We start from the raw sequence: 24,889 nt of genomic DNA, 5'->3' as shown, positions 1-24,889 counted from the left end.
CAGATTGGGATAAGACACCATATAAGGATTTAGTTTGTAGATTTCAGGCAGATTTGAGATTTGTCCACCAGTTTTTAACAAAGTCTAAGATGAGTGAAGTCATTTGAGAGACTAGAGTTTGACTTGCCCCTTTCAAGCAGATCAGTTAAGCCATCCATATTATAATTGTCAGTGCCTAAAACTATGCCATGGATGACTACCGAAATTTGGTTTTGCACCAAACACAGAACAAAGCTTCCAGCGGTCAGCTGCTGATCTTTACCTTATTGAAATCCATTTCTTAGTGCTATCATGTATGATTTCGTTAAAAACGGTTGCAATGCCCTACCTGTGTGATCTTCAACGTGAGTAAGGACTAAAAGGTAAAGCTCTTTGATACATCAAGTACATACAATGGAACTCTGACATATATTAAGGCACATAAAGAGTATTGTGCACAAGTTTAGTTGTTACAAGATGGGAAAGCTATTTTAGTCAAGCATTTATATTCTCTCCAGGCCTCGACAAATATGGTCGCTAACTCGCCAATGGCGACTAGAATTTTGCGACTGGCGAGCAAAAAATGCATTACGCTCGACATTTTGGCGAGTGGCTCATTCGCTCACTGCCTTTATACGATAGGCTTAATATTAACTTGTGAGCCAATCAACAGAGGCCTAATGTTACACATTACAGTAGTATTATCAAGTGCACTGTTACAAGTAGGTCCTAAGGAACAGCTCTGTTCACCAGCTGGAAACTAATTTGATACTAATATCTCAAACTAAATTATGCACGATAGGTGTAACCAAAATGGAAAACAACAAACTTAAATAAATGCGTAACGACAATTGGGTACCTTATGTGTACGATCGGTACAAATGAAAACGTTGTCAGTAGGTTAACCGCAATCGTGCGATAAGGCCTACCTGACATGTCAATAAGTTTAAAACTTGTATCCCAATTCACAAGTCAGTAATATGAGGCATAGCTTTGGCTTTTGTCGACAAACTTTCAGTTCTGTTACCAAATTGTTGACCCTTATAATGGCCAGCAAGAAAAGACGAAACTTTGAATTCATCGGGTGTTGAAGAACTTGGGAGCATGGCTGATCATTGTAGTACTTTGCTGCTAAATAATCAGAACAACCCAGATGGCTTGAAGAAATAAAGGAGGTAATTAAAACAGAGTGGGCTCAACTCAAGTCTCAAGTCAGTGGCAAAAATATTCCATTTGGTCCCCTATCCCAGCTTGTTATCCAGGAAGGCTGCAACTATCTTCTGTTGTCTGAATTATTTAAAGTAATGGTGGTTCTGCCAGTGAGTGCATGCTGCAGCTTGTGAAAGGGGATTCGCAACCGTCAATAGAATCAAAACTTCCCATAGAACACTACTCTTGCCCCAGTTTTACCGAAATAACATTACATTCTCGAAATGAACAACAGGAAGTTTATTGGATTAATTTTTAGTCCCAAAAAATTGATAACTCTCGAGACCTGACCAGTGAAAGCTGCAAGTCGGACACTCAGTAATCATCGATAATAATAATAATTGTTAGTACCAAGCGTTATCTTAACTTGTTAACGATACTAACACATACACTGATACAGTAGTCTAATGTCATGTCCAGTGAAAGTAACAGATGGTCAGCCATGTCATTACTTATTTTTGTGGTCACTTTTCATATATAGGCCTATCATGTTCTAAACACTTTTGACGAACCCAATTTAAATAGATCGTTTTTGCTGTAAACAAGTAACAGTAACACTATAACGCGATATCCTAAGTTAGACCATACTACCTAGGCTGATATCACACAAACACTTAGCGAGAAAAAATGGCGAGTAAATTTAACGTTTTGGTGAGTAGAATTTTAGACTCGGTCGCCAGTTGGCAAGTAGTTTAAATTTTTTTTGTCGAGGCCTGATTCTCTCTCAAACTATTTTTACCATAATGGTTTCTACTTTAGCCTCATTGTCATTCACTCGGAGACTTTAATATTTTTTAATTTATTATGGTACTTTTAATGACAAGGAGTTTTTTTTTAAATATAAACAAGATAACTTTGACATTATAAAGTATCCAGAATGGTATAACAAATAAGTGATATAACTGGCAGTTAAATATTGTCAAATATTACTTAAGTATTATAAAATATTAATCAAGTTGGCGGAAGGGCACCAGATCTGAGTGCTCTGGCATCTAGTTCCATCCCGGAGATCACTAGTTAAATATTTTAATATACATAAACACATACGAAACAGCTGCTAAATATATCTCTGCTTAATCCTCATATTTAAACTGATACAATGATGGTTGTAAGTTTTGGAATGTGAAAGTTTGAATTGTTACATAATAAAAAAAAAATTAAGTATGAAACCAAGCTAAGTGGCTATAAGTCCCATATCCACCCAACCATATCACCAGTGAGGAACAAAACATTAAGATGGGGTTTTCAAACAATAGTGGCGGAATATTTTCCTGTTAAAACAACTGTTTCATTGACCAACACCGGATTATCCATTTAACACTCTAGACACAATGAAAATCAGAGTTAGATACTAAACATTCTATCATTCCTGAATTAACTACTTAGTATGAAAAGAGAGAACTTCTACATGAGAACTCTAGTCAACTCTCACAAAAGTACTAGTGAGAGTACAAAGATTGAGCAGTGACTGGTATATGGATGACATTGCAAACCATCATTGTGTGCTCTCTGACGAGGGTCTAGAACACAGTATTTGAAGTACCAATATCTGGACCAGCTTGGTACATCATCTAAGGACAATTGTAAATATATATCTATCTGTAAATGTGATGTTGTATGTTAGCTACTATCTGAGCAAGAGAATGAGTAGCAAAGGGAGACAATGATGACCAGCAGTGACATATAACCATGGTCATGGAAGGAAGGCTTAGGGAAGGATGGGTGGGGATGGGGGGGGGATGATCGAGTCATTGGATACCAACAGATACATGCAGCTACGACTTACTGACATAATCTTAATTTAAAGTCAACAGTATAAATTCAGCCCAACAACTTGCATCCTCCTCTCTATAACTTAAATCATCAGACAACAACTAATATGAAACTATTTACTAGCAATCATTAATTATGAGTATCATAGATAGTAGACAATGCTGAGGCTATATATGATGTCTGATTAATCAGCTTACCTCAAATGTCGACAAACTATAAAATAAAATAAAAAGAATCTTTCCCTTGACACCATGGCAACAAAGGAAACTGCATGTATTATTGTAAAATGAAGGAATTAATTTGTGGCCATGATCCTACCAACACATTTTCAATTAAAAAGTAAAAAATAAGAACTGAAAATGTAACTTGAATAAAAAAGTAGAGCAATTTTGTGTAATTTACAATAAAATGTCAATTTGTATGCTACCAGTGTGTATTAGTTCTATGGGTATCTCAGATATGCCCACACGGAAAAGAAGATATCCCAAGGCAGGAAGAAAAAGGCAATAAATAAATAAATAACTGAGGCTATAAGAAATTATTGAGTGATATTTAAAGGAAGTGCTTCTAGTCATGCAAAGAACTGCCTTTCTACGAGGTTGATAACAGTTCTTACTGTGACGAATGAGCCTTTGATGAAATTGGAAGGGTACATGGAACTACAAACTGATCAAGAACTGCTTTATATAAGCAAGCATATGAAGGAACATCTTGGAATACCAAGATAGCTCTCTCTCTCTCTGTCTCTCCATGAAGAAAGGGTTCCCCAACAAAAGCAAACAGCGAAAGTAATTATAATGGAGAGCAGCGATCAAAGATACTACACTCTAAAGTCTAAAAAGGTGAATGCAAGAGACTCTGTCGATGACGGCCTTAACCTACATCTAGCAACATCCTTCACCAAACCAAAAATACTAAGTCAAATCTTTGATTTCTTGGGTTAATGATATGAAAGGTATGTTAATTACACTTCATGGAAAGTTCACCTGTTTTGAATTCCTGGACATGTGTCCCTGTTGGGTTAGTGAGCTACTAAATCCTCCACTGGTTCTACATAGATGGGGATGGACTGAGATCCAGCTGGATGTTTTCAAGATCGAGAAGAATTGTTTTTTAATGGAGATGAAATTTTGTGGCAAAGCTTTCTATGTGATGAAGATATGAAATTCTTTGTGCTAATCAGATGACGACTGCAAAAAATATAATCTCTCTTACTTCCGAATTTATTGTATCTTGTCTTCCAATCATACGAAGATGTCTTGTGCTGGCTCTACGTTCTTTGGGTCGGCTCGGGCTGCCTTTATTACCGCGATTTTCACTCTACAAATTAAGTTGCCATTTTAATATAATTAAATCAATTCTGACATAGCAATATGAAGAATGTCTTAGCCATTCTCCTGGATACTATATTGATGATGTGAAAACTTTTCTTTTTACAAATCATCAGCTTTTTTTTCTTCTTCTTCTCTTCAGTTGACAAACTGTATGATATCTAATGTCATAGTCATGTTGTGACCTTGGTGATGACATACTCAATGGAGATAAAAATGTACCTGCTGGTGGTAACAAGCACAATCAGGAAACAAACTTGACATTGTTCAGAAAGAAAACCATAAATGTCAACCGAAAACCATTGTAAAGAATTGATATTACTACAGGTTATACATAAAAACTAATATTTGGTTTAATTTAAAAATATATATATATCCCATCTGAAGTCACCATTAACTCTCATATACTCGATTGAATTAACACTACACAATTTGGACGATGAGAAGTCTTGTGAAAAGCAAAAATTGAACCAGTTCAGAGACATTTGCACTCAAAAATTGTTCTATGTAGGATGGTATACGGTAACTTCACGATACTAGAATCATAATAGTTTTTTTTTAAAAACAGCGATAATGAGGATCTCTCTGGTGTTGCACTGTGGGTTAGGTCTACATCTATGTGATTTCAATCATCAATCTTTTGATCAGATTCCCCCAGAAAAAGAAGGAATTTTTACTTGTAAAGGTTTGGATCTAATCAAACTGTTCAAAAATATTAAGGAATAATTTCCTTAACTTTGCGAATGTAATTAGTAATAACTGTATAACTCCCACAAATGGGTTAAATAATTCATGCAAGTGTCTCAAAATACAAACATGTTGATTTCTTGTCTTTACTGCACATGGCAATTGTGGCCATTTTCACTAAGGCTTAAAATTGCCAATGAAAATGTGGTTACAATTTGACTTTCAAACACAGCAGTTTTACAGTGTCTAGCAGTGCGCAAAGTTAGGGAACATACAAAGTTACCCTATACCATCATATATCTATGTATTCTCAATACAAAATGTCTGCCAACTATCATGTTTACGATACACAAATAAAACTTCTACAATATTTCCAACTGACCTATTACTATTAAATGCTTCTTTACTAAGTCACTGCATCTAATCGATTTATGCAGATTCAACATACTTCAAAGCAGCTTTTTGAATTTGCCATTTGGGTCTTAATTTTTAATCCAACGTGTATTATTCAAATTAGATTGTAATTGACAAAGGCACTCTCCTAGATTTTCATCAATATAGAGCTTGATCCAATCCTGAACATTTCATTGTCCACATATTTATATCTCATGTTATTACTTACCACAAGTAATATTAAAAATTTCAAACTTTCAAAATATTCTTTTTAATTTACAATTTTAAATGACACTTGCCTCTTCTAACTAGTGACCTACATTGTTATTTTAATGTTCCTATAGGAGAAAATTAAACAATATCTTTCAAAATCAAATAAAAAAACTGCTTGAAGTCAGAAGTCTCACAACGAAAAAGGAAAGAAAATGTTGAAAGCGGTCCTTGATAATTTCCTAAATCTGGTATTAATTTGGATGACTGATGACAGTAATTAATTACAAAGACATGGATTTTGTGTTCATAGCATAATCTGCTGAACATAAAAACTAAAACACACCGAGGACATGATTCTCCATTCGATTCTTAAACATACAAAGAACTATGATTAGCATTGGGAACATATTTGGTAAATTACCAAAAGGAACAATGAGTGGTGAAAGAAGGTAAAGTGATACTAAATTAACTAATGCCTTGCAGGGACTTTGTTTTGTCTTCTCTTTCTACATTAATTCTTCTTCTTTTTATTTTCCACAAAGAGGCGTTAAAAGTGGCTGAAGTGAAACATATAGTCACAATGTGATACTACAGTGAGCATGCCAAGTTCATGATGGTATATTTATAAAGTCGACCACTGCTGTCATGAAATAATGAATAAATAACGACACCGGTGGCTGTTGCCAAAGTTCACGAATGAATGGAAACTTTACATGAAATTTGCACAATGCTGCTGATATTTCATGCATGCTCATCTCATACACACACACAAATATATATATATAGAAATATATATGCAACAGCTGGAACTCAATGGTACAGTAATGTACTACCACAACAACACAATGCAGTACAACAAGAGTGCCATGCATGAAAACAACTAATGAATTAAAAGAATGGCTGTCGGCGTAAACTATCCTAGCTGCTGCCACTTATAGCCTTTTCCATAAAGAATACGACAAAAGTTAACAAGAGCTAAGGCGATGTATAGTGTGCTACCATGGATTATTATTGATTAATGTGATGGCTTATGGCGGACTTTTTTAACAGCAGGTGAATATAAACTTCCTTACTTCAACAAGCACACTCTCCTGCTGTCTACCGTTGACTCTTAGATGCCTACTGCTTGTTGTTCTCCAATCCTTACGTCTCCCCAAGGTTCCTTTATTTTGTTCTTCGGCCTATGAATAATTAATAGTTCCAATAACAGTGTTTAAAATTATTATTGGGTCATAATATTTCTGATGAAAATGAAAATTTTTCAAATGACTTATTCTTTTTTTTTTGATTGGCATCAAATATGCCAGAGCTTATCGGATGAATAATTGACACTGAATAAGTCGGTATATATGTAGGTATATGTGCCTAGATGTAACTATAGGTTTTAAGGCAAATTTGACAAAGCAAGCCCTTAGCTCTATCAACAAGTTCTTATAAAATCAATACACTATTTAGACTATATGGTGACTGATGGCTGAAGTTCCAAAAAGAAATGAGGTTATAAGCTTTGATTCTGTAGTGGCCCCAGGGAGGGAGGGGGAGGGGGCACATATCCATTTTCCAAGTCAACTTTATACTAGAAACTTTGGAAAATAAACCATTGGAGATTTATATCTTGCTGCAGTATCTATCTTGCATTTCCTTTCCATCTCCCAGAAGATTTCAATCATAATAGTCACATGCTACGTTATGATGTTATTATTGTCAGCTCCTAAGTTCATATTCTGTCTGCACAACTGTAGATAACAATGATAACAAAATGACACGGTTGAGCGACACTCCTTTTTGAAATATAACAAGTCTTTGCCCTTTAAATTTCACTATTTGGTCAAGGCTGAAATACACAATTTGTGGCAAAATTCTACATTAGAACAGATCGATGGTACTCGAAGCCGGAGGGAACTTTGTAACATGATCAAAATCTCTCTTATTTTTGAATGTTTTTCTTCGTATTTGTTTTGTTAATTTTTATGAACTGACGTCATATCTCATGAGGAGTCTAAACCTGTATCACTATGATGATTATAGAGCTGTGTGCTTGAGCTAAATTTATTGCAACTATTGTATTGATGACAGACTGACAAGAAGTCAAGGAATAATACGATGGAGAATCTCTTGAGAGGCTAGGATAAAATAACAACTTTCATTGTTGACAAAATTTATTGTCACATTGTTAGCTACAATTGCTTATGCTTTATTAAACAAACATTTTCTCAAATTTATCATCTCTTAACAGGGTTTATGATAGTGTTAACTCTATGTATCTTTGAATATTCATTGTCATCTAGACGTAAAACATATCCTAAATTATGTCAACTTTTTTTTCAGTGCTTGTTTTTTTAGGGGGGGGGGGGACTACCAGTGCCCTCAATTTATTTATTTATGTTATCCATTTTATAAGGTTTTATCAAGGAAACTAAGAGGAAGCTTACCATTACAGTACAAATACAAGCCATTAAGAACTAAGTAAAAAGTTACATGGTCAAGTCAGAAATTGATGGAATTTATTCAGTTTTACACTGCTTTGAAAGAGAAAAGGAACTATCATTCTAGCATGTTGATGAATGTATGAAGTGATTCTTATTGTATATGAGTTCAGGTTGAGAATATAGTGTTGGTTAATTAGCTAATTGCTAAATGCATCATTTGATGGTCTGACCATGAAATACTACAGCCTTCTTTGGTTTTAATTATTTTCAGATTAGAAACTTGTAGATCAAGGTAGATAATTTCATGAGAAATTATGAAACTGTCAAAGCCTTACTAAACAAAGTGCTAGCTTATGCTTTCTTGGTTAAGTAGCCCACTGAAACAAGATACTGTCTAAAGTCATTCCTGCTCCCACCTACTTCTGCACTCCCTGTTATAGAAGCTAGTTTTTTGCAGAGAGTGAAATGAAAAGAAGACACCAGGGGATGGGATGGGGGGGTTGGAGGGAGTGGTAAGCAAGAGGGGAGAGAAAGGAGAGACGATGAGGGCAAAGGATTTTATGGTGGCGAGTAGTACCTTCTGACCAGCTGTGTTAGACATTTCACACAAACCTTAGCTCATCCAATATTTTCACCACAGTGACTTGGAAATAATGTTTGAGATGAATGCTAGGAATATGAAATATTAAAACACAAAACGGGGAGAATTAAATAAACCAAGTGGAAAAGTAAATACTCTTTTAATAGAAAGGTGATAAAGGAATTAACAAAAAAAGAGAAAGTGTACAAAAATGTGTAAGTCTCTCAAAAGAAATGCCAGAAAATGTAAAAAAGAACAGCAATATTTTTTTATTTTTTTTCTGCTTTGGTTTTGTAAATTTAGAGATGGCTGGAAAAAAAAAAGAGAAAGAATAACCCAACTGTTAAAAACACGGAAAAATGTGGCAAGAATGGTCCATGAGATGCAGTAATAAAGTTGGAAGTGTGAGCGACGAAAGAAACAGAACTTTGTTGTCTTACTTCGGAGGATACACTTTCTTGTCTACCAGTGTGTCGAAGATGTCTTGAACTGGCTCGACGATCTTTGGGTCTGCTTGTCGTCCCCTTGTGTCGATGATGTTCTTCCGTCTACAAACAACATTTTCATTGGCGAATGATTAAATTCCATAACCTGATAATTATTATTATACTTTCTTATCTTTTCTTTTCTTTTGGAAGGGTATGTGGGTAGAGGGTGAGGGTGAGGGGTGGGGTGGAGGTGAGGGTGGGGAGATGTAATTGCAGGAGTGGTTATCCATATCAATGTAAAGGTCATTTAGACATCTGTTTACATCCTGTACTCTTTTCTTCAATAAAAAAACATTTTCACGTTTATCAACCAAAGAAATGCAATGTTGCAATTCCTGCACTGTTGTATACAAGAAGCAAACTACTACGCATATTGAAGCATCAATTGCTACAAAAACACACAATCAGTAAGTCTACTTTGGATGAATCATATACAGAACAATTCCATCCCTAACTTAATGCTCTGCTGGAATTCCTACCTTCTATCAGCCATTTGATACACATGGACATGCAGGTTCAGTATATACACATATACATTGGGAGGGCGGAGGGGGGGGGGGGGAGAGGAAGAGATACTCAAATTAACATTTGTGAGTCTACTACTTCCATTTCCTACTAGAAGTTTGGCATTACATGTAAGTAGAAGCTTTACACCAATTACCCAAATGTAACCTAAGGAACTTCTAGAGTGATTCAACATTAAAGGGTAAGTAATGAATGAAAGTGCATACGTTACTATATTGATTTACATCACATTGTGAACAGTATTAATTAGACTCTCACCTACTGCACATGACTTTTACAGTTGATGCACTAAACACAGAATCATTGTTGAAGCAGATTTTCAAGTTGGTTTTAATAATGATCTAATTCTGTTTGATACTAGTACATTCTCATTATAATGTAAGTCATTAGCTTAATTGATCAATCAATATTCATTTCAAAATACTGAAAGGCAATGTAAAATACGTCAAAAGTGTCTTTCTTAGATCAATTGCAATCTTATTTTCAGTAATTAATATTAGGTAGGTTTGGAAAATTCAAACTCATAAAGTGTGGTTTACACAAGTTAAATTGTTCATTGTATCATCGATTTCAATGATATATATATATATTGGAGTGAAGTAACTATCAATACCTAGGGCCATTCTGATAGGTTGTCTCAACAAACAAGATTAATATACAAATTACACTGATAAACAAATTGCTTGTCCTTTAGACTTCCAGGTCAGTAGTTTTGATTGGTCAACAAATGCTATTCACCTTACAACCACTCAAAAGGTCTCAAAATGCAGAAATGCTAAATTGTGAGTATGATCGCTAATATTTGAGTTCTAATTTACTCTAATTATCTTGTGCTTTTAAGAACTCCCGCAATGATCAAGCTCTTTCATGAATTCAAGTAATAACGTTACACTGATATGAAGTCCAAATGTCAGTTTCAAAATCAAGGATCCATACAATGCGGGTCTGATGCTGAGGTAAACTAGGGACTTTAAGTAGTGGTCCTGGGAGCAGGAATGAGTGTGACAATTAATTATATGCCTGCCTCTGGACACACACACAATGAAAAGAGAAGGCTTGGTAAGCACGTGTGCAACCAAGATCATCACATGGATAGGCATTCAAATCAGCTGCTGTTGGCTTCTAATCCTTGGGAGATCTACTAATCTAAGCTAAACAACAAGCTAGCATTGATTATAAAGCAGTCGTCTGTCACTTGTTGTTAACATATGTCTACTCTTTACCCTGCAATATTCCCAGTACCACCCACCCACAGATAAATTTTGTCAAAGAAATGTGACATTCAAATAATTTATTTCAGAATTTTTGCAAGTGACTTGGTCAATCTTATAACACTATGGCATTTGCATAGCTATTTTTATACTTGTTATAAATGTCTCAAACAGCATGTCAGATGATGCTTGAAAGATACTATCTGATTCACAAAGTGCTTCTACAGTTTATCATCAAAGTGTGCAAGATCTCCTTCTCAATTTAAAATACAGGTTAGAATGAGAACTAAGAAGACAAACTTAGGGGGAAAAAACTACACTGAAAATATGAGCTAAGTCATCAAAACGTGACACAGTGCATGCATTATGACAATGAAATCGGCACATTAAAGACTTCAGCCATTCTTTAAAATGGGTGCTTGATCCAAGACACACTGCTGCTCGCATCTTAAAGTCCTTTCCACAAGATAAGTACAAAAGTATGCGAGAAAGGCAAAGCCATATGGATCGGCTTATCTTACATAACTTACATACACTTCAACACACTGAACGGGAACATTCAAACACCCTAAAGTATCACAGACTAAATTTACAGTTTTCTTAAACTTGAAGTATGAGCATGTCTGTCCTTAAATACTGCTGGAGACTTAAAGTAATGAGCACAGATTATTTAGTTTTCCTCTGAATAAGAGAAGATGAAGTTAGCTTTTCTTGCCTTTATACTTTGAAATGGAAATGAATAAATGTAAACAGGAATGAGAAACCTTATATATTTACTTGTTTTAAGCTTTAAATAAAATCAAAACGATGTGCCAATCAGAGACAAAGTCAGTAACATATTTCTCTTTGTTACTATGAAACCTAATGGAGTAGTAGAAAATGATCTGACCCCAAAGGAGACGTTAATCCTTAAAAATCAACAAAATCAACAAAAGCTGAACTATTTAGTTCTTACGTGGCAATTCTTTAATATCAAAGGACCATAGAGGCTAATTTACTTAATTTAAGAAATTTCAAACAGTTAAATTACTGGTGAAAATGAAAGAAAAAGATGTGGTTGTATGCAAGTAATTTATTCTCTAGTAAACCGAAGCCAAGGAGAAACATTTAAATGATTTAAACCAGGACATGGTAGTGAGATATTAACAGGTCCATTGTTGATAGGTAACTGTTATACCATTAGAGAGAGAGAGAGGGGGAAATCCTATAGAAGAACATGTTCAAAAAGGCAACGTGTACTGAATCTCTGTACCTCTTGAAGCTTTATGAAATTAGTCATGAGTTTTATGCAAAACACTGAAAAGAGTTACTTCTCATCTCAATGTTCTGTTGAATAGTTTAAGTAACAGAGAGAGAAGGAAGTTACCTTGTGAGTGTCATTTGCAACATGAACAACAAAGGTTGCTTTCTAGTTGTTAGAAGGGAAAACCATAGCCAATGATACACAAACTGCTTTCATACGAGAAGGGTTAATTGTTAGTCAACACAGTGTTTGAAACTAATAACTGGTTAAAATATTAATTCTGCTACAACTACAACAGCTTATCATCATTGTAATATGATGAATAATATTAGCAAAATCCAGAAACATCAAGAAAGAACCATGCGACTAAATCAATGCAGGATACAAAGCTTTCTACACTGCACGTTTCAATCTATTAAAACCACACTAACTGACACAATTGTCACCACAGCATTCCATGAAAAGACAAAAATAAGATTAGAGATTGAGGCAACTGGTTTTAAGATGGTAACCTCCACTAGTACATTCTTGTGAATACAGAATTTCATAACAGGCGGTTATTATTAACCAACAGAACTACATTTCATGCAATGTAAATTCAGAGTGATGTATTTCTCAGGCTGTCCTATACTCAAAACGGTTTTACTTTACTGCAGCAAGCGTCAGTTTTCCATACTCTTAGTGTACTATAGTGTCGTGTTACATAGAAAAAGTCAGTAAGGGAGAAAGACACTGTATCATGAAAGAAAATGATATAATTAAAAGTTCTTGTCTATTAGTTTTTCTAATTAAAGAAATCGGTGACTCATTTTTTTCCAACTGGTAATAAATTAAAGAAGGCTAACATCAGTGCTACTAAGAAGGAGCGGGCATTGTACACTTAAAAATGTCAAGGTTTGTAATAATAATAATGAAATATCTTTGCTAGATTAAAAAAAACACACCTTGGTTACGATGCCTTTCCGAACATCATTGACCTGCGAGATTTCAAGAACTTGGCCATCCTGTAAAGAGAAGAGAAAATAAGATTGAGAATCCATGGAAATACATTAGAGAGGGAATGGCAAAAGTAAAAGGTAATAACAGATAAGTGAAAAGTGAAGTCAATAGTAAAAAGCATTGAAAAGAAACATTTTCTGGGAACAAACACTAGATGAAGATATGGACCTACCTTTCTATTTAAATTGGGTTTACAGATTTGTGGTGTCATGCAAAGGAAAAAGGCATGTTTCTCTCAAACTTTCAGTAACTGTTAATAGACAATTATCTTACTCATTGAGGAAGTATGAACAAACTTAACTACCAGATATGATGATGTCATGAAAGCACATAGTGGTTTCAGAAGAAATTATTAGATACAGCATGCAATTTAGTTCTGGCCTGGTCTTAAGTAATCATGGCAGGTTTCTTCCTTCCAAGTCATGGTTTTACTGCTATCTACATCAATTACATCAATTCTAATTAAAACCCATGTAGTATGGATAATATAATACATTAATGTAAATGAATTTTTGAAAAACAATGAATTTACTGAATGAAAGTTCTTAACTATATATAAGATAGAAATTTCCTGGGTCACCAAGGGTAAATTTATAAATGTCTTAAACATCAATTACTACGAAAGGAATTCTCTACATCCTTGTTTTCTTTCTTTTGGGGAAGAATAAAGGATCATGAGGAAGAATGAGGGAAGAGGAGAGAGAGAGGAATAGAAGGCTGGGAAACTAGCGATATCATAACATGTTTGATCAAAAAGTATTTAAAGAATCTTCTTTTTGTACCTAATTAAATGATATTTGCAGTTCTATATGATTGCAAAGAATGACCTCATGAATATGCATATCTTCTGTTTGTAATTTTTGAATGACAATGCGCTTTAATAAACTGATAATTGTTACTCTTTCAAATGTTATCCAAACCCAGAAACTCTAACTCTTAAAGGTTAAAGGAGGGAGAGAAGTCACATTTCTTTCAAATTAATTTCACTGCCATCATTATATGGCATTTGAAGATAGCACTAGAACTTTGCAGTCACCCACCACTTTTTAACTAACTTATCTTTCTAAATAATAATTTATTTCAAGTTATAGTATTTCCCCTTTTTATCATAAAAAAAGGCATTTTTTAACCTATAAAATTTAACTCTCTTATTTCTGGATATAACTGCAGGACATCATCCAGCCAGCGCATGGCATTGCAATTTAATGAGCGATAATTTTATTTACCCCGAGGGACGGTTGCAATTATTGGATCTGGCACTTTATTGATATTTGAGTACCACTGAGAGAGCACAGAATTTAAACCTTGTCTCTCTCTCTCTCTCCAAACCATAATATGATCACAGACTTCCAGTATGTTTGCGTGATGTTCAAATATACATAATTGAAGAAGGAGATGAGGAATGACAAACGTCTTGAGCTGCTCTCCATATCAATACACTGTACTGAAGAAGTTAATGATACACCCAGTGCTCCCATTGCCAAGCTACAAGGGCAATTATAATGGGTAAACAAGATAATTAAGAAGGAATGAAACTTCTCTAGACAGACATTTACCTCTCATTAATCATTTAGTCGAGTCGAGTAAGTCAAAGAGAAATGGGACAGAACTTAATAAGAAGGTTGACTTTCACATTGATGAGGTTATTATATCTTTGGGCTCATGTACCACTACAGTAGCATTTTTGCAGTTAACATACATATGAAGATATTTTTGTCCGGGTTCTATTCCCACAACTCTTAATTTGGAATGGCTTAAACTATTCAACTTTCTTTAAAATTATCACAAAATTTCTTGGCATGTGAGTTAGAGTTTCATTTGAGCTTGTATGTGATAATAAGACCTAAAATAAAATGCATCTGGGAGAATTTGTTAGAATCATGTCAAATCATTAAGAGCTCACCATATTTTACTACTTATAAATGACAGAGTGAATTTCCAAGGATTTTTTTTTTCTGGTTATGTGCACTATAGCAGAAATGTGTAGGTGTGGTGAATAGAACACCAGCTTTGGGGCCAGTAAAGCTCCCCTTGAGGTGGATCATCGGCCTACCACAATATTTGTTCTATTTCACTTTCTCCAAAGTGATGGAGGGAAGTAAATACGCAAAGTAAGAGAAAAAGAGTGAAATTAATACCAGTTTATCATTTTATTTCATTCTGAACGTGATTTAAACAACTACGGTATTTGTCTGCCCCAACAACCTGCAAAGCTGATTTTGGTTGTTCAAACAGAGACTGGATTCTTTTCCGACCCGACGATCATTAAAAATTTGCACTGTATGTTTGAAAAAGCTAGGAGAAAGTGCTGAGTGTGTACGAACAAGAATGCTTACTCAATGTTCGGTTAAACGGAACTCTATTTTACGGAATCTTGACAATACCGGATGCTAAAAACTGTCAAAAAAATTCACTTCTCTTAAAAGCTTTGTATTTATCATATATATTGCTTTAAAAAATTGTTACAATTGAAAATCCAAAACTGCCAGGATCCTACTCAATTATGCAGCAAGGATAATTCTATCCTTAGCTACATGCTTTTCACAATACTTCTTCACTGACAACAAGACAATGTGAGAAAGAAACACAGACAATGTACTGCCAAACTGGCAACTTTACTCACATATATACAAGATTGTACAATAGGATTATGTGGCATGAAGCAAAGCTTTTTACAAAGCTTTACAATTTCTCCTCTGACATTTAAATCATATATAAAGTACTATGATGTCAATTGTTTTTAGTTGTCTTATGTTAGTCATTGACAATGAGATTAACGTATATCTTCCAGATACTGACACATAGATTTCATTCCTTTAAATTCTTGGTAGTTCCTATATTGTGATTAACAAAATAAGCCACTACCAACCAGTATACCACCCTTTAACCTTTACATTGCATAAGTTGAAGGATGAAATTATAATTAAACTTGACAGTCTAATTTTATTGCCTACAGGAAATTATAGTCACTTTACCTTAATCATTACTATACATCAGGTTCAGGGTAAGAGGAATACCATTATCTTTCCTAATGCAGCATTAGTTTCTCATAGCCTGAAGACATGGCATAACCATGGACTTTGTATGGGAGATGGAGCAGAATCTCCTAGGTTTGTGGATAGGTCTAGTACAGGTCTAGTGTAGTGTAGTCTAGTAGTGTAGTCTAGTGGATAGGTATACTGTAGGTCTAGTACTAATATAGTTCTAATACCTGTACACTTATTTCAATGCAGAAGAGCAAGGTTGTTCTGTTCTGCCTTAGCTTCTGAATGGTTTCTCTTGAAATCTTTGGCATTATATTTGGCTCATATCCCCAAAATCAAACCAATACATTATATCTACTGTAGACAGCACTAAATTTATAAAACAACTTTGTCTTTTCTCCGTTGAAAGACATTTCTGTTTGGGAAGTTTAATCAATTCTGGGTTTTATAACATGACTGAGAGTACATTGTCAGGTTCCAAACAACATACCCGTTGTACTTCAGATCATTCCTATTGAGCGAAAAGCACACAAATGCTATAAAACAGTGTTCCATCTACGTCAAATGTGGGGTAATTTTGTTGACTGTATGTGCAAGAAACTGGTTACTATAATGCACACCTAAATGGAGACTGTTATTTTAATTATTTATCACATGCATGGCTATATTCTGTAACACACAATCCATCAGCCTAATTAATAACTTTTTAAGCATCCATCTCACAACATCATACCAGCCTATACCTCTTTGTAATTATTTTGATAATGACCAAGGCTTAACTAGTAGGAACACACAGGAAACTTGCTGCAAACTGCCCAATTTCTCTTGACTACTTTCTACAAAACCTCTGACTGGCTGTAGCAGCACTGTGATTATGTTAGGTTATGATGCATTATGTACAGTATTGCTGCAACGCCTGACTAATGATGCAGTGAGCATAAATTGCTGTTAGCATGATAACTTATATTTAAAAACTCTTCAAATCCTTGAAAATGGCTAGATACATGTAGAAATCAGTAACGTCACATAAAATCCTTGAAAATGGCTAATTAGATATAAGTAATATCACATAAAATCCTTGAAAATGGCTAGATACATGTAGAAATCAGTGACATCACATAAAATCCTTGAAAATGGCTAGTTACATATAAGTGATGTCATGTAAAATCCTGGAAAATGGCTAGATACATGTAGAAATAAGTGATGTCACATAAAATCCTGGAAAATGGCTAGATACATGTAGAAATCAGTGACATCACATAAAATCCTCTAATATAGTTAGATACATGTAGAAATCGGTGATATCACATAAAATCCTCTAATATAGTTAGATACATGTAGAAATAAGTGATGTCACATAAAATCCTGGAAAATGGTTAGATACATGTAGAAATCAGTGACATCACATAAAATCCTCTAAAATGGTTAGATACATGTAGAAATCAGTGACATCACATAAAATCCTCTAATATAGTTAGATACTTGTAGAAATCGGTGATATCACATAAAATTCTCTAAAATGGTTAGATACATGTAGAAATCATTGACATCACATAAAATCCTCTAATATAGTTAGATACATGTAGAAATCGGTGATATCACATAAAATCCTCTAAAATGGTTAGATACATGTAGAAATCAGTGATATCACATAAAATCCTCTAAAATGGTTAGATACATGTAGAAATCGGTGATATCATATAAAATCCTCTAAAATGGTTAGATACATGTAGAAATCGGTGATATCATATAAAATCTTCTAAAATGGTTAGATACATGTAGAAATCGGTGATATCACATAAAATCCTCTAATATAGTTAGATACATGTAGAAATCGGTGATATCACATAAAATTCTCTAAAATGGTTAGATACATGTAGAAATCAGTGATATCACATAAAATCCTCTTATATAGTTAGACACATGTAGAAATCAGTGACATCACATAAAATCCTCTTATATAGTTAGATACACGTAGACATTGGTGATATCACATAAAATCCTCTTATATAGTTAGATACATGTAGACATTGGTGATATCACATAAAATCCTCTTATATAGTTAGATAAGTGTAGAATCCCTCCTCACAGCTATAGATACCATTGATTATTATAGAGTCAATAAATTACAAGATTAGAGTGGAAACAACTAAAAACAAGAAGCTTTGAGCAGTGATGTTTAACAGTTTGAGAAACAACCTTTTGTAGATGTAAGAATCCCTCTTCATAAGTAATAAGTACTTTTCATATAGAAGTGATTTGACAGGCCTTTCATTGCCTCTTGAATAAGTAAGATTATCTTTCACAACGATTGCTGAAGCTTTAATAATAGAGACAATTCTCAAACAAATGAAATGGTATTTAAACAACACTTTAAAGTGGAACCTGCTTAGGCGACTACCTCCATATCTAACTGTCCTTTTCGATTTAAGTGACTAAAATATAAAATCGACAGTATCATATACCACAGCAATGTAATGAGTCTTGGGTTTATAGTTAGCAAAGTGCCATGAAAGGTTATACTTATTTTTGAAATTTCCTTTGATTCCAGTGAGTAGTGAAAGGAGGAGATCTTGAATGGAAAATGTTATCAAAAGTCCATTATAGCTTGCCAGTTACGATCTAATAGGTCTTACAGTGCTAGTTAAGTAGAGTGCTCAAAACTGTCTACCACTTCTAAAATCTAATAACACGACAATGGTTTTATAGTTAGTTCCTTCTAAAGCTCTATATGCTATTGAGTACCATATTTATGAGTATGTTATCCTGTTACTTGGAGCATATATGGTACCAAGTCATTCAAATGATTAGTTCATGCCCGGAATCGAACGGAGCAAGGAATTGTTTCAACTAGCAAATACACAGTGTGGATGATGACTATCCTTGCTCATATCCAAAACAGATTAGAACATTACAAGCTTGAATAATTATTTTAAACTATAGAACCCAAAAGTTGAGCACTTTAAGAATTTTCCACCTTGATTCATAGCAGCTTTGCCAAGAAAATTAGTGCGCATCAATACACTGTCCGATGGAATCACTGCTAATACCCTGCAAGTAAATTGATTATATATTTATACTGTATCCAAGCTTACCTTGAACTTCAATATATTATGGCCATGGGGTATTTTAGCAATTTTGCTTTCTGTTAATGAAATGAGGCACCACATCTGAACCGTTCTCCCAGGATGTACAATCACTCTATACAGTGCTAACGACTGCTTCACAATAAAAGAACTTGATGTGTACACTGGTCATCATCAATAGGAAGTTTGTATCTTATGTAGTCTTACAAGTGTAAACTTGCAAGGACAATTAACTGTTTATGGGTATGAGTATGTCCTAATAGACAGCTTCCTAATAGGTCCAATTTCTGTCTACCACTCGGTCTACAACTCAAATATTAAAAGCAGTCTTTTTGAGCTTTTAGCATTGCGTCTGGCTATTTGGGGACTGTTATGGTAAATGCAAATATGTCATAGACCAATAACATTATTACCATATTATGATAACCTTTTATGATAATCAAGGTTCTGAATATTCAACACACTGGAAAACTCAGTAATTACTTGGGGCAAACTAATGGTTTTTCGTAACATTTCAAAGTCAGGCAACACTTGGCTACAACTCGTTTCTGCAGGCAGTTAAAGAGTCAGTGGGTCAAAACAGCATTACAGGACAGTGAAACCCTTTAATACTGTCCTGACCTCAGACTAGTGCCACAGCAACTTTAAAGGATTCCCACATTCGTGTCACAAGCTGCTCATCCCTTAGATTCTTAGATTAATCAAGTTGTCTTCCTTTTGAACTGCTTCTTTTGTTCTCGAAGTTGAAGTGATTCCTACCCACTGGACAATCAATCTTATAAGTTAATCATTGTGCTAATATTTGTCTCCAATAATTGATACCTACATGCCTGAAGGAAACTTTGTTTGCTGTGCTACAAACCCATTCTCTCAACCCTTCAATAAAACTGAACATCTGGCTCATGCACAGTAGGATGAATCAAGAGGAATCTAAATTAATGTTTAAGGATTGTACCATCTTTTAATTACAAATGGCAACAAACCAACTGTGCTGCCCTGCAAAAGGAAACACTGTCTAGACATGAAGTGAAAAGTCATTTTGTGGGATTTTGTGGAAATCAAACATTAACAGTCCCAATATTACACGATCCCAGAGGAGGCTGGAAATTTTTCCCATTGTGGGCTTTCCAACTCATTACTATGCTGGTGTGTGTGTGCAAAAGCCTTGTACAGATCATAAACAGCACAGTCAGGAAAGCTTTGAGACCTTTGATATAATTCAGGTTCCTAAATTCTGAAGGCCACACTTATTTCCATAAACAAGACAAGACTTTTTTCATTTGGTATTACATCAAAATGCATAAAATGTAATGTGACTTTAATATCAAAAGCCATTTCTTTAATAGCATAAGGTTAGAGTTAATGTGTTTGATGAAATTTAAATAAAAAACCCCATTAAGTTGGCAAGTTTTCATGCTTCAATATTTTGGTGTTCAAAATATTAAACTAAAGATATTAAACTTTGCAATACAAGGTATAAGATGATGATTTATTCAACTGTTCATCGTAACCAATATGAGATTAAAAAAAAGTCTTATCTTTCTATCGATGTTTACATCCCCAATTCAGAGTTGACTTGATGCTCCATGGTCTAAATTTAAGCAGTCACTTAGCGTGATAAAATACTGACTTTGGAATCATTTGAAAACAAATTATGGAAAATGTGATTTCCACTGATAAATCTTTCTTTAGGTATGTCACATATCAAAGTTACTTTACTAAGTTCTCCACCAAAGATGATAAATGTAATATATGATGTAAGATAGCTCAATAAAGTAAAGCATATCACCCATGGAAACTTCATCACAAAACAATCAAAACAGTTTAAGAATCCAAACATCTGTGCTTCTGACAGTATAACAACATAGTTATTTAAAACCTAAAAGAATAAAGTCTCATGATAGTCCCAACATGACCTTTTAGCAAGACAATTTAAAACTACGTCCATTTTGCTGTTTATGCCACGTTTCCAAATAAACTACAGTTGGCAGCAGGTATCTACTGGTTACACCCAGTGTGGTTACATTGTTGCTTCCACACTTGTACACTGAGTTTAAACAACAAAAATTAATCCTACCAGCATCCACAACGAAAGACAATTATTTTTTGTTTAAAACTTGATCCTGTTGTAATAAAGTGCGATAAATTTTCTTCATTAAAGAGGAAGTCAAGTCACTTCTTTGATTCAACTTTATACGCAGTTTGAAAGACCTTTATCCAAGAAACTAATGGTTGAAACTAAAAGTTGAATGTTACATAGAAAGGAACTTCATTGTCAATATTTGAGACGTAGGTGTTGAGAAAATGAATGATGCCTGGCAGTCAAAATCCTACAGGCAGTCATCACAACCAAGGGATTCAAGATATTTAGCAGAGGAGGGAAACAAAAAGGAACAAATTATATATATCTCTGCTAAAAGTAAACTACTCTCTCATGGGCATAACTCACTCATATTTTAAAGTGCTCTTGCATGAAGTATTCTCCACTCAACACTTCTAAAGAAGTAGGAGTTGCATTCTATAGATACCGTTGTCATTTACTGGAGTCGTAGTCTTGTTGTTTCACTCTACTATCCCTCTACCACCCCCACCACCTACACCCCACCCACAACAAAATAAATCCAATAAACCAAACTAATAGATTCTTGAAGTAATTTCAATTTATGTTCATACCATTCATTCCTATGACAAAACAAGTATCTTATATAAAGTTGGTGGATGTGCAAAAGGTTGCCCCAAAACTCTTTCTTACCAACCTGCCCCCTCAGTGCCCTCACCTCTCATGTCTAAACACTACACATTGGAAAGGAGAGGTTTTGTGTCAGCAATTATTTCATATGATACTATTAGAAAAATCAAAGCAGAACAATCGAGCATTAACTTGAAGAAATAACATATCATCAGTTTTAGAACAATGACTTTTTCCATTAAAGGAGAAAAATAATCAGTCTTGAGATTAACGAAACGTAGTGGAATAATACTGCAGCGCCCCACTACCCCCTCCCCCCAAAAAACAGAAAGCCAACAGGTTAAGAGAGTCCTGAAAAAAGTTCATAGCACTTATTACCGTAGATTTACATATCATGTACAAAAAGTTTACTTCACTCAAGTCTACAAACTGTTGACATCTACAGTTCAATGATCTTTAACTCCACCAATTTCATTAAGGTCCTTATACTCACTGACCTGAATCTACATTATCATGTTGACCTCAGTTGACCTTGAATGACACCTTTAACCTCCACCAATATCTATATGGTCCTTGTTTTCATCAAGAAGATGTGCAAAACAAGTAAATGTTCACCTATATTACTTTACTGTTTTAGTTATCATTTTAACATGCAGGTGTCACAAACACAGGTCATCACCCTCACATAGATTCCATAGGAATCAAGAAGAAAATTAAAATATTTAAAATAAATAAAAATACAGCTTTATACCCTTTCTTGACATTTTGTATAGATAGGGAATGTGAACACATAATCAGCAAAACACTGAAACAATTTCTTGCGAAATGCAAGTGAAAGTCATAGAAAATAGAGGGAATTGCCCTGTTCTACTAGCAGAACGTTAAAAAAAAATCATCTTAAACATTTTCAAATATGTTTGCCAAACATTAATGCAAGATCTAGTGAGTCATTATATTGTGCCCAAAATATGAAAACCTAATTTTAAAATAAGTCAATCAGTTCCAGAGGCATGATTTCATGCTGCTTCTGCATTGTTCAAGGCAAATACATGTAGAAATTGATTTAGCAAGTACTGTAGTTACTTGAGGCACTAAAAACGTGAAATTGAAGGCATGAAATCATTTTTGAATTCAGAGTAAACTCCAATGACATTGAATACACTCCTCGATATGATTGAAACAAAGATTGGACAGAAATCTCTTCTGAATTCATCACTGTACCGTTGAGATGATCAGTACTGGTCGGTTTTAAAGAATTCTCAGGTTGGATTCAAGTGATTAGAAGAGAGAATTCTCACCTTAAACACAACTTCAATGAGAAAGAATATCAAAATACTCTCATATCTGAACTGCAGCATAGTACCACTACAATGATCACAGCTACTCCAGACGTTCAAATAATATAATGTTAATACTAGGAACACAGACACCAGAAATAAACATGTTTTCTTTTCTTTATTTCAAATAGTAACACGTAGATATTTTTCTTAGTCCAGGATTCCTGGGAATGATACTGAAATGAATGTAATAATCGGTTGTTTTCCCACTCCCGGTAGTATTTACACATTGCACTGTGATCAAGATTAGTCAATACCGGTATCAGGGCTTCACTTGTCTACTGGGATCCCGCACAACGCTACATGCAGTTGAGTCAATCTTCATAGATCTCAGCATTAAAATCAGAATTACAATCTTTGGTTCAAAGACAATGTGTCCATTCAGATATCAGCAGATAAGTACCTTACTCACAAAGAGGTACTATAAACACAACAACAAGATTATATACTGCTGTGTGTAATTTCATATTTAAATGGAGATCAGTTGCACACAGTTTCTTCAATATAGTCATCTCACATGATAGCACTTGATATGCTAATGACAAGCAGGGACAACATGGCGGTGGGCTACATGTTTCTATTTTCTGCTAAAACAGCTTTCAAAGTTGATGTAGAAAAAGCCTCCTTCTACACTAAAATCCCATTACAATGTAGGTCACTAGTTAGATTATCCAAATTTTATTTTCCTGCCAGTTTTCCATTGTTCATTTACATATCTATAAGATTTATTGCACATTGTGCAGTAACATTTATAACATTTGAAAAGTACTGATTTGCTTTTGACTGTGTGCAATACAGTGTCCGGGCAACAAAACTCTGGATGATCAAATCGATTTCATTGCCTGCCGGCTGATAAATCTTAATTTTGTTAAAAATCTAGAAGGGTACATGTCTTGGTGTAATCAGGTCTGATAAATTGCCAACCGAACACATGAAGAAACTGCTTTATCATGTTGACACCTACCTTTCCTTCACTCTTCCAATAGATGAAGAATCCATATTCATCTACTTTGAAAAGGCAGCCTTGCTCCAAAGTTGCGGTGTCCTGAAAAGAATAAGAAAATTGTTGCAATGTAAGTGAATATAAGAGATGCCTATCAGATACAAAAGGTCCATTGTACCATTTGTTTGAAGTTACAATATGCAACCCCAAATCGGCATTAACCTACAATCCATCCAGATTCATTCACAGTTCTCTGCCTCACAAGTAGTGAATGACATTCATTTTTTGAAAATTTAAAACTAATGTGATGCTTTTCAGTAAGTTACATAGCAGATAAGATGTTTCTGTCAGCGATCTAATTCATCTCTTAAAGGATGGCGGTGGAATGAGTGAGAGGGGGGGGGGGGGAGGGAGAGAAGAAAACTGCTCTATTAGAAATGTTGCTATCATATGATGGTTATCCATATAAAATGTTATGATCAGTATATAATCAAAATTAATCAGGCAGATAGACATCAATACGCAGACATACGTATGCACTTATTGAGGGTAACCTGAAAAGCTGAACTGAAAGAAAGAAAAACCCACTTGGTGTACAATCAAATGTATTCTGTTTGATTACTCATGACAAAACCCATTCCAAGTCCCAAGAATTTCTCCTTTGAAGTGGCAGGGCAAAACTGCTGTACCTGCACTCGAGTGCCTAGAATGCACTCAATTGTGAAAACACCTGAGGCCGTATGGCAGGTCTTTACTTTCATAACACACTCCATTCTCATCTGATCTTAGA

The 24,889-nt window shown here is 34.6% G+C and overlaps 1 protein-coding gene across 12 annotated transcripts in view; it reads right to left on the bottom strand.

Annotated features, from left to right (window-relative positions):
* The window catches only part of LOC139970445 (1-phosphatidylinositol 4,5-bisphosphate phosphodiesterase beta-4-like), a 171,420-nt gene that overhangs the window by 109,430 nt on the left and 37,101 nt on the right, over positions 1 to 24,889 (bottom strand). For 8 of the 12 annotated variants that reach the window (XM_071976159.1, XM_071976160.1, XM_071976157.1 and 5 more), the window contains exons 3-7: positions 24,121 to 24,201; positions 13,006 to 13,065; positions 9,035 to 9,142; positions 6,659 to 6,766; positions 4,177 to 4,281 (exon numbers count right to left, since the gene is read on the bottom strand). In XM_071976159.1, coding sequence (XP_071832260.1) covers positions 4,177 to 4,281; positions 6,659 to 6,766; positions 9,035 to 9,142; positions 13,006 to 13,065; positions 24,121 to 24,201 — 462 coding nt within the window. The remainder of the gene's footprint in view (positions 1 to 4,176; positions 4,282 to 6,658; positions 6,767 to 9,034; positions 9,143 to 13,005; positions 13,066 to 24,120; positions 24,202 to 24,889) is intronic. The other 4 variants (XM_071976163.1, XM_071976162.1, XM_071976165.1 and 1 more) reach the window with 4 other exon arrangements.

The sequence above is a fragment of the Apostichopus japonicus genome, chromosome 8, assembly GCF_037975245.1.
Source record: "Apostichopus japonicus isolate 1M-3 chromosome 8, ASM3797524v1, whole genome shotgun sequence".
Classification (NCBI taxonomy): Eukaryota; Metazoa; Echinodermata; class Holothuroidea; order Aspidochirotida; family Stichopodidae; genus Apostichopus; species Apostichopus japonicus.
Note: the sequence above shows the minus strand (reverse complement) of the source record. Positions and strands in the feature narration are given on the sequence as shown.